This window comes from Humulus lupulus, chromosome 8 (genome assembly GCF_963169125.1).
Source record: "Humulus lupulus chromosome 8, drHumLupu1.1, whole genome shotgun sequence".
Taxonomy (NCBI): domain Eukaryota; kingdom Viridiplantae; phylum Streptophyta; class Magnoliopsida; order Rosales; family Cannabaceae; genus Humulus; species Humulus lupulus.
Window position 1 is genome coordinate 10,049,278 of NC_084800.1, and position 11,334 is coordinate 10,060,611.

An 11,334-nucleotide genomic window follows, 5' to 3' on the forward strand; every position below is an offset into this window, starting at 1 on the left:
GCTCGCAGCTTGTCCTCATGTAGCAGAAATGAGAGAGATCTCCTGCCGTAAGGGAGTCGGAGCAGGCTCTCTCTGTGCTCCTTCATTGTCTCGTCAAGGGTGGGACGCTGAAAGTTAGCTGAAAGGCGAGATACACTTCAACTAAACATGGATTCAAGGGCTAAAAATTCGAGCTCAAAAATAGAAAGTAACGAGAATACTTACGAATCCGCCTAAACGAACGATGTCGAGACGGGAACAGGCCGTCTGTCCAGAAGAAAGCCTTCTTGAAGTCAGGAGGGTGGTTCGGAATATCTTCAAAGATCTTTGTCTCTTTGGGGTAGCTCGAAAGATAGTAGAAACCATCTCCTCCCCGAGCTCGGGAGGGATTACTCTTCAAACAAAAGAGATATAAAATCTCTTGGGGTGAAGGTCCTATCCACCCCAGCTCGTGGAATAAGGACCTCAGGACAGACAGCACCCTGTATGAGTTGGTGTTGAGTTGGAATGGAGCCAACCCAACGAAATCGATGAAGTCTCTGAAAAAGGACTTCAGGGGCAGCAAAGCTCCTGCCCTTATATGTTCCTGGCTCCAGGCCGCGTATTTCACACTGGAATCGCGGCCCCCAGGAGCGAAACAGCTCCGTTCATGCCTTGTCGGAGCTCGACACTTCAATGTGTCCAACGAGCTAAGGCCATGGATGGCCAGGATATCAGTTATTTGGTCGGAGGTGGTAACCGAGCTCGGATAGAATTCGGCTTCAAACATCTCCCTCCTAGGCTGCGAAGACGAAGGCTCCGCCATTAAGGAAAACTGGAGTTCCCCCGGGTGGTATGCTACTGTGACTTTTAACGCAGGGTCGAGAGGAACTGGCCTAGGTCCTGGGTTAGGCTCCGGATAGATGGCTTCCCGAAGAACCCTTCTCTTCTTTTCAATGACCTCGTCTATCTGGCGACGATAGTGGGCTCGAATGTCTTCTTGCTCGTGTGCGATCTCGTATTCTTTAATCCGACGCTGGTTCCGGGCAAAGATCGATTCCGGGCTCGGAGATTTGGGCTCGTAAGGAATTGCTCGTAATGACCCCCACCGTCTTTCCGGATTCTGTGACATCTAACGAGAAAGAAAAAATGGTGAGGGCCATGCATGCAAGAATCACGAGCTCGATGGATGAGCTCGGATATTTAAGGACAAGAAACTAAGAATTAAGACCCTTACTAAAGAGTCAGAGCGTGTGTTCCACAGGAAAGGAAAAGGAGCGTGGATGATTTTTTTTTTTTGAAAGTCCCGAAATTCAAGGGAAAGGAGAGTGGCGGTTAGCCAGGAAAAGCGTTTTTGGGTTTCGTGTATATGTCAAAGCCCATATTTTTATCCGAAAGCTTAATGTACAAGAAACGCTGCCCAAGAATTTCAAAACCCAGAAAATAGGAACCACATTCAAACGTCGAAACTGGGTATAAACCAGAGACGAACCTCCAGAGTGAATATCCAGAAAGCCTAAAAGCCTATCAGTTCAAAACCTCCTATCGCATCTTGCTAAGAACGTAAACTAACATACACAGCAAACACAGTATAAAAAGAACAACAAAAATGGTGTACTTACACAGTGATGGTGATTGCAGCGAAATCGTCGAGTGGAGAAGAGGTTGCAAGAAAGAACTCACTGACTCGTACAAACCAGGATTCTTTTTGTTTCTTCGGCCTAGAAAACATGCAATGAGAATAAACTGTGGAAAGAAGTTTAGGGAGTGTTTTTCTTTTTTCTGGCTTGTGATGAACAAATGTGAAGAGGACGAAGAGGGAGTCTTGTATATATAGGTGGGAAAACTAAATTAATCAGGAGCGTTGATTAAATTCCTCAACAGATCGAATGGATGGGAATCGGTGACATGATGGCGCCGAAAAGTTGTCTGACGAACGATCGTGGGTGTGTTCCCAAGGTACTCAAGTACCTAAAGTGAGCAATACCCATCTGGCACGTGTCCATTTTCAAGAGTGTGACGGTATGGTTCCCGAAAAGAGTAGTTCAAAAGTTTCCTTCTCTTAGGATTCGAACAAATACTTTTGAGGGGGCAAAATGTTATACCCAGATTTCGAGCCATAATAAATATGACCTCGAAAGCTGAGTTCGCAACAAATGGTCTCGAGAGGATTAGAGTGATCTAGGATTGTAAGTCGAGCCTGCAAAGTATGATGTATGATCTCGAATGCGGTGATCTCGAAATGACCTCGATCTCGAAAGGTAGCTCCGAGAACACCTTCATCTTCAGGAACTTCGGAGCATGGTTCTTGAGCTCGATATCCCATCTCGAAAGAAACGTTAGCTCGGGAGATGCCAGTGGCTCGCACAATGACATGAGACCAGAAATGCTGGAGCCTTGAAGATACGCTATAACCACCTTGAGTATCTACAAGTGTAATAACTATGAGATGTAGTCCTCATTAATTGATGTAAATCCCCAAGAATTGTGGGATATTATTTAATACAGTTATACGCCCCCTGATCTTTGGGGGACGTTTCCTTTAATATCTGATTATTGGCATTTAAAGCCATTTATTTGTATTCACAAAAGAGTAACTACCCAAAATATGTGGGATAGTATTCTGCATCCTTCTCTATAAATAGAGAAGGCATGCACCATAGTAAAGGACCGAAGTTCTGATCCTTGAGAGAAAACTCTGGAGAATTCTTGCTAAAGAATTGTTCAGAGATAATCTTGAGGTTAATAACAGTGACTCGTGGACTAGGCAGATTTAACTGCTGAACCACGTAAAAAACCGTGTTTGATTCGTTTGTTTATTTTTGGCCATTGTCTTAAATTGTTTACGTGCTCTCTTCTTTTATCTGCTGACGAAAAACAGCGTCAACAATTATTATTATTATTATTATGCTAAAGGGATACTTTGACGAAGATTTACCGATAATAATAATAATTTGTTATACATAATACTCTATTCAATTTTTATGTCATCAATACTCTATTCAATTATATATATCACGTTGTATTGAGTTATTAACCTTTCAAGATGGATTTGTCAAGAAATTATATATCTCTTTTATATAATAAGTGCGTAGATGACAGAAATTTTTGGTTTTAACAGTTTTTTATTTTTTTAATGTTAACTTTAACAGAATATTTTTATATTTAACAGAATATTCTTATATTTAACGGTAGTGTGTAAATACTTAAACTTAAATAAAATAAAATAAATAATTAAAAAATTAAAATAGAATATTTTTGAGATATTTTACAATCATAATTATTTAAAAATAATTAAACAAATTAAAATATGATATTTTTCAGAAATTTTACAATGATAATTATTTTAAAATAATAAATAATTAAACAAATTAAAATATGATATATTTGAGATATTTTACAATGATAATTATTTAAAAATAATAAAATCATACGTTTTATAACTTAAATAAAATTTAATTAAACTTAAACTCACTTATTAGAATAATATCATATTAAACATATAATATAATTTATTGTGAATTAGCAATAAATTATTTTTTTTAAATCTAGCAAGAAACTTAAATTTAAAATTCATGTATAATATTTAATATTACATTAAATATATAATTTATAATATCTTGTTGTCACCCCCAAATTCAAAAACTAGAACAAACATAAACTTAAACAAAAATAAATAAATTACTTAATTAAAATATGAGAAAAATGCATATTGCACGTTGTTTGTATCTAGTATATATATATATATATATTAGGAAGGAATTTATATATATTCGTTAGCATGAAATGATTGATGCATGGAGCAAAAGTTTCTAGGGAGAACTAATTTATATTTTACACTCTTTTTTTCAACCAATGTTGTATGTAAATAATTAGTGTAAATTTTTAAGTATATTAATTGTGTATGTAGTTGTGTTATTAGCAAATTATAGCAATGTTTATGTGTACACATTTATTTTACATATTTAGTATACATACAATCATGGCAGATCATTACATGGTTAAATTTAATATATGTATATGTATAATATTTTTATAATAATATTAGTGTTGACTCTAAAAATTATTATCTTTCTCTTCCATTTGTTTAATTTGGTGATCTCCCCATTGAAATGAAGCTCTACTTTCAGCACTAATAAAATGAATATGTAGCTAGCATATATATAGTGTGAGCCTTATTTTTTATTAAAATAAAATCTGCTTATTATCATTTTTGGTCAGCTATTTTAAATGATTTCGTATATATTTATAGACTGTAGAATACTTGGTTTCCACACCTGGTGTGGAAGAAGACACCTTAAATGGAAACGGCTACAAAGCGGCTGATCTCCTAGTCCTTGACGACCCTTCAACAGATTTTAACACCGTCAGAATCCGACACCTCATGGGTATCGACAGCAACCACCATCCAAAATCAATGTATCGGATCTCCTGGGTCACTGAGCTTCTGACAGAGTACAAGAGAGATTGGCTGAAAGAGATGAGAGGGTCAATCATGGTGGTAGCCACCGTAATAGCATCCACTACGTTTTACACCGCATTCAACCCACCGGGCGGTGTCTGGCAAGAAAGTACAAACACCACCGACATCGACCCTAATGCACCCTTTAACTGCGACAAAAGAGCATGCATGGCCGGAACAGCGGTGCTGGCTTATGCCTGGACAGATGACTTTCTCACATTCATAGAATACAACAGCGTTGCCTTTCTTGCTGCGCTTAGTGTCGTGCTTTTGATAGTCGGCGGATTCCCTCTCAAGAGCAAGATTGGCATCTGGCTCTTGACTATGGTCATCTGTGTCACTTTGACGTTTACGGCTCTCACTTTCCTCCATGGGATATTCTTGGTCACTCCCGACCATGTTTTGGGTCCCGTAACATATATCTACAAGACGTCGTTTAAAATTTGGATTGGGCTCCTTGTAGCCATCGGTGTTTATCACACGATTCACTTCAGCATGTGGGTTTACAAGATTTTGCGGAGGGGGAGGAGCGATACGATAATCTTGATGAGGCGTCAGTGGCTGGCGCCTTGGTTTTGTAGTTGTGGGGTACGTTACCCTTAGTTAATGGCTGCATATGCTAATAGAAGAAGAAAAATAGCAAGAGAGAAGGGAATTAATGGAGACGATACCCATCACTTGCAAAGATTGTATTAATTAATTATGTTATATCATCATCATCTTAGAATAAGTAGAATTAGCCGGCCGGTGAGCGTGTGTGGCTCTTGCTCTTACCTGTACGTCGTGACCCCAGACGAGATTTTATCTATATAAAGATGTGTGTATTGGGTGGGTCTGCGCTCATTATGCCGCGCGAACGTCCGACTTATATATATTGTAATGTGTATTGGATTTCTTTTTCTTCCATTACTAGAGTAGTGATGCTTGTATGAGTAGTGGTTTAGAATATGTGCACACACTAAAACGAAATATCATAATTTTAATTATGTATTTTCTCTTTTTTATGTATGATTACTATTATTTTTGAAAGTGCGAGAACATATTTTTATTACTTATACATATGAGAAAAAAATATATATGCTACGTGTAAATATAGAATAATATGTGCTCTTATATAATATAGAATTTTTATGTGTCTACCTAGTGTCGTTTAATTCTTATTAATTAAACACAAAAGTTTCCAGATCATAATCTGGACCAGATTTAAGAATATGAGAGTGATAATTATAAAATAGAGACTCTTTCAAAATCTTGGGGATAATGTTTAAAGAACGTAAACGTTGGGCGCCCGGGTGACTTCAAGAGAGTAGAGGTCGTATCAAAATCATGGGGTAGATAATTTAAAATTGTGGAGGATTTTTTTTAAGATTAGGGGTTATTTGTTATTTAAAAAAAATGCATGTCAATTTTAAAAATAAAAATGATAAAATATGTGAAATGCAACAATATTTTGAAAATTTATGTTATTTTCAAGAAAAAAGAAAATAAAGGGAGTTAGTGCGGCCCAAGTCAATGTGATTGTCTTCAGGGCCGGCCCTGAAAAAAAGTGGGTCTAAGACGGTTCTAATAAATTTGAAAAAAATGGGCCATTTTGTATATGTAATTTTGTATATGTAATTTTAAATAAAATTAAACTAATATTTAGTAATATAAATACATTCCAAACCAATATTTAGGAAAGGCTGCTGGACCTTATTTAATTTTTTTTTTCTTGAACACCAGCTGGGAAGGGAAAAGGCTGCTGGGCGGGCCTTATTTAAATTTTTTTTTTTCTTTGAACACACTTAAAAGTTTACATATTTTTGAGCCCTGGGTAGGGGTGGGCCCTAGGCACGGGCCTAGCCCGCCTATGCCCAGGGCCGGCCCTGATTGTCTTCAAGGACGGAACTACATGAGCTCCAAGACTTTAAGCTTGCATTCAATTTTTTATTTTTCCTAAATTTTTTATACTATTATTTTACTAAGAAAAATCCTCGAAATTTAGACAAAGTACTTTAGCCCCATAATTAAAAAAAAAAAAAACCCCCTCATTGTGAATCCTAGCTCCATTTCTGATTGTCTTCCTCATTGACATATTTGAACATAAGTCGTACAACCATAGAGGTATTAACTTTTCAGAAGTTTCACAATATGATTCATTATATAAGTGTTTATTCATAATGCGTTGCTGACTCCTGTGGGTTAGTAATTAGCACATCTTCTTTTCAAATCTCTCCTCTCTCTATCCCTTTTCACAATTAATCTAAGTACGAGCACGAGCACGGGCACGATGGAAACAGCATTGAGTAGAAGTACTCATGATAGAGATGATGCCACAGTATCAATGCTCTTTGAGGCCTCAGTGGAAGGATCTGTAGTGACCTTGAACTCCTTATTCCAAGAAGACCCTTTAATTATGACAAGAATTTCACTCACCACTTCCACTAAATCTCCTTTGCACAATTCAGCTGCGCTCAACCACCTGGATTTCACTAAACAACTTCTGAAGCTGAAACCGCAGCTTGCTTCGGAGCTGGACTCCTTCAAACGCTCGCCTCTTCACTTGGCTGCGGCCGAGGGGCACATGGAGATAGTCCGAGCCTTGCTACACGAAAATAAAGATGTTTGCTTTGTTAAAGACAAATATGGAAAAATCCCTCTCCACTATGCCGCCATGAGAGGCCGCGTCGACGTAATTCGACTTCTGATTGATGCCCAAAGTGAGTCGGTCTTTGAGGTGCTTCCAAGTGGAGAAACAGCTCTACATCTATGCGTTCAGCATAACCATTTGGAGGCTCTCAAACTGTTGGTGGAAGCAGTGGGTCGTCACAACGCCGAGTTCCTCAACGCCAAAGACCGAGAAACTCAGAACACTGTTTTGCATTTAGCAGTTATGCTGAACCAAGTTGAGGTACGTTCGTATATATATAACTATTTATTTTTTGTGTGGTTATTGTGATCGAAATTCGTTAAGAGGATTGTCAAAAAATCAAAATTAATAATAATCTACCATTAATCACAACCCTCCCCTCACCAATTGGTCTCTTCTGAATGATTCTTTCTCCTTAATCTTAAACAATTTTTTTTTTTTTTTAAATCAACAACAATACCAAAACTCCCCAAAAATAATGATTCTACGACGTAAAGATAGAATACATATAATAATAATGGGAAAAAATAGAGATAATTGTAATGATCATATATAATTAATTAATCATTTATGTGCTATTTATTTATAAAAAAGTGTTTCTAGGACAACTGCTTACTTAGTATCATTATTTATATTTGCATTACAAAGCTTAATTTTAATTGTTAGATTAATTATAGAGAATCCATTCTACACTATTAATTACATTGCGATATTGATAAATTATAAAAAGAAAATCCATTCACCAAAACACCTAACATTTATTTACCTTCTTGTTTGCTTCGTTTCAACGATTGTTTATGTTGACGCCGTTTTGTAGCAATAAGCGATGAATTAGAAATAATAGAAGAAACTAGAGATTTTAACGTGATTCAGCAGTTAAAATATGTCCATGTCCACATATTACTATTATTATGAATACTCTCTCAAAGCTTCGAATGAAAGTAATTTGTCAGAGTTTTTCAGTACAAATTTGTGCCTGACTACAAATGAATCTGTCAAGATTATTTATAGACATGGTTGTAGAAATATCTTCTCCCAATTTAGGGAAGTTATAATCAAATATTTAAATTTGAATAAATGCATTAATTACATAATATATCATGATAATAGGGATTCAATACACGGTGCTAACGAATCCCTACAAAATAGGGATTTCCTGACAACTTTTTCCATGTGATAAGCGCGTCATTGAGCTCGATCGTTGTGTTGACACGATTTCGAGACTAGCGAAACTTCGAGCTCATCATTTCAGTTGTAACCTTCTCCTCATCCACTAATTCGGTCGAATTCGTTCATCGGAGAAGGTTGGTATCTTCGAGCCTACAATTTATGCTCGAACCACTACTACAAAAACATGCTTTTAGGACACTTTTTTAGGGCACTCACCTAGATGTGAGTCCAAAAAACATCTCTTGGACTTTTTAGGACACTCATTGAGAGTTCTTAAAGAATTTCTTTTAGGACTCACAATGCGAGCCCTAAAAACCGATGCGTGTCCTAAAAGTTTGAATTTTTTTTTAACAAAAGTTCTTGGACTTTTTAGGACATTCATGGAGAGTTCTTAAAGAATTTCTTTTAGGACACGTAAAGCGAGTCCTAAAATGTGTGTCATAAAAGTTTGATTTTTTTTTTTTAACAAAAGTTCATGGACTTTTTAGGACACTCATTGAGAGTCCTTAAAAAATTTCTTTTAGGACACGCAAAACGAGCCCTAAAATCTTATGTGTGTCATAAAAGTTTGAATGATTTTTTTAACTAAAGTTTTATTATGTATTAAACCACAAAGAAAAAAAAATAACAGCCCATTCTCTCTCTATTTGCTCTCTTCCCCCATTTCTCTCTTTCTCTCTCTCTCTCTCTCTCTCTCACGAACTCCACTGCCTCAACCACGAACGGCGTCGCTCCGGCAACCCCCTGCCTACACGCGCCGCCCCACGGCGTTCCTCGGCCCCCGAAACCCCCAGCCCCGCGAGCCCATGGCCTCATGCGCCCCCAAGCCTAGTCGACGGAGCCTCCAAGTTCAGAAACTTTTGTGGGTTTCTCTCACGAAACCCCACTGCCCAGCCACTTACGGCAGCTCTCCGGCCACCAACCGCCTACATGCGCCGACCCACAGTGTTCCCCGACCCCCGAAACCCCCAGCCCCGCGAGCCCCTAGCCTCACGCACCCCCTAGCCTAGTCGGCGAAGCCTCCAAAGTTTGACGACCATATGGGTTTCCGAAACATTTTGGGCATTTTCCGACCACCTCGAGCCAAATGACCACAACCATTGCATTCCTTGTGCTTTGGGCTTCAAAACCCACTAAAGGATTGGACCGAACTGTTGGAGCTCCGGTGGGAGCTTTGGCTACCATTTAATTTTTAAAAAATTAAAAATAAAACCTTTTAGGACTCACAATGCAAATTCTAAAAACATTCTCTAATGACTCGCTAAAAAATCATAGTTTTTAAGGCTCTTAAATAGAGAACTCACGGGACGCGAGTCCTAAAATCTTTTTTAGGGCTCGCTTTGTCATTTTTGTAGTTGTGAACGCTCTGACTCATGCTCGAGTGCTAATAACATATCTAGAACCATTTTACAATTCCAAATTTGGGAGAAAAAGTTTATTTATTTATTTTTAAATACATGTTATATGCTTTATTTTTAGCCAATGATATAATTAAATATATTTTAAAATTATTGTAGCCTCTCATTAATTATATCTCGACCAGGTAATAATTGGCCCCAACATATATACAATTTTTGGTTAAAAAGATAAAATTATATGATTTATTTGTAAATTTGAGATTAAATTTTTCTGAGCGGGGAACCTTTTCCAATGAAGTAAAAATTGATAATTTCGGTCGAAGTATCAGAGAAGGCTCTATACTCATGATATTTCTATTAAATTGAAGTACTGATATTTCAATCCATATATTTTCATCATTGCCTATGCCTAAAACCAGTAGTCTTGATTTTGACACAGGGGACACATTATTTTATCACGTCAAATTATTGTTTCTTGATCAGGGAGCAAGAGCTGTAAATGTGGGCTGGATACCTCTAAATAATTCAGGCTAGGTTGGCCTAAGTCGGACTGTCCCACTTTCTTTATTCAGACCCAATTTTATGTCTATTTCATTATTGCCAAAAAAAAAATATGAGGATAGGAAATTCAACTCTTCACCTCATTTTTAACAATCAATAAACTCACTACTAATTCAAATACATTTAAATTATAGATTTAGATATACTTTACACAAAATTATGTCCCACTTTCTTTATTCAGACTCAATTTTATATCTATTTTATTATTGCCAAAAAAATATGAGGATAGGAAATTCAACTCTTCACCTCATTTTTAACAATCAATAAACTCACTACTAATCCAAATACATTTAAATTATAGATTTAGATATACTTTACACAAAATTATATCAAAAATAATTACTAGAATTTTCATACCTACTAATAAATGTTAAAAATTTTAACTCACAAATCTTAAAATAAATTAATATAATTATAAAAATATAAATATTGAGAAAAATATTAGACTTTTATTATTATTTTAATTTATAGATAATTAACATATAAAAATTTATTATCATTATTAATGTCAAAATATAAGGTTTTTTTATCATATCGTGCTTTCGGGCTAGTTTGTTCGTGTTTTCGTATCGTGCCTTCGGGCTTGTCGTGCCGTGCCGTGCTCATGCCCATGTCGTGCCGTGTCGTGTCGTGCTCGTGCCAATTTCGTGCTGTGCAAGAAAGCCCGTCCCATATTTACATCTCTAGTTTTAATTAGGAAGAGACTATTATTGAGGAGCTCAAGTGCTGTCTAATATTTAGCTTACCGTTATTAGTGCAATCAAATATCGAGTCTCATACATTTTAATTTAATAATTATTATGAAATATTAATAACTAACTATAAATTGTCACCTCATATATTGTTGAATATCTTGAGGTAGCAAATAGGTGCCAAATAGCACCACTCCTAAATATAAGGGGAGGGAGGGATAGGTATCCGTATCCGTACTACTCTATAAGTTAAACTAATACACAAATTTATAATTGGGCAAGGTGCTTTGGTTGAAAATTGACATTATTCTTAGTGTTGCGTTGTCTTGTCATCCCAACTCACATGTTAAATGACAACAAAAACCTCTGCAGCTTCAATCATTGTATTCATTTAAAAAAAAAAAAATCTAATGTGATATGCATACAATACTGTTTGTTACGTCTTCTTGTTTACATATTTCAAGAAACTATAAATTATGGTTCCAACAATAAAAAAACAATAAT

At 36.4% G+C, this 11,334-nt stretch overlaps 2 protein-coding genes across 2 annotated transcripts in view; both read left to right on the plus strand.

The window, feature by feature from the left end:
- LOC133794514 (ankyrin repeat-containing protein BDA1-like) overlaps positions 1-5,475 on the plus strand; it is a 43,490-nt gene extending 38,015 nt beyond the window's left edge. Inside the window, exon 2 of the mRNA XM_062231774.1 lies at positions 4,211-5,475. Coding sequence (XP_062087758.1) covers positions 4,211-5,023 — 813 coding nt within the window. The 3' untranslated portion in view covers positions 5,024-5,475. The remainder of the gene's footprint in view (positions 1-4,210) is intronic.
- A 1,214-nt stretch (positions 5,476-6,689) lies between these two features.
- Positions 6,690-8,628, plus strand: LOC133794993 (ankyrin repeat-containing protein BDA1-like). Its single transcript, XM_062232446.1, has 2 exons — positions 6,690-7,310; positions 8,593-8,628. Exons 1-2 carry the CDS (start codon positions 6,690-6,692, stop codon positions 8,626-8,628), a joined length of 657 nt encoding a protein of 218 aa, XP_062088430.1.
- The last annotated feature ends 2,706 nt before the right edge of the window (positions 8,629-11,334 follow it).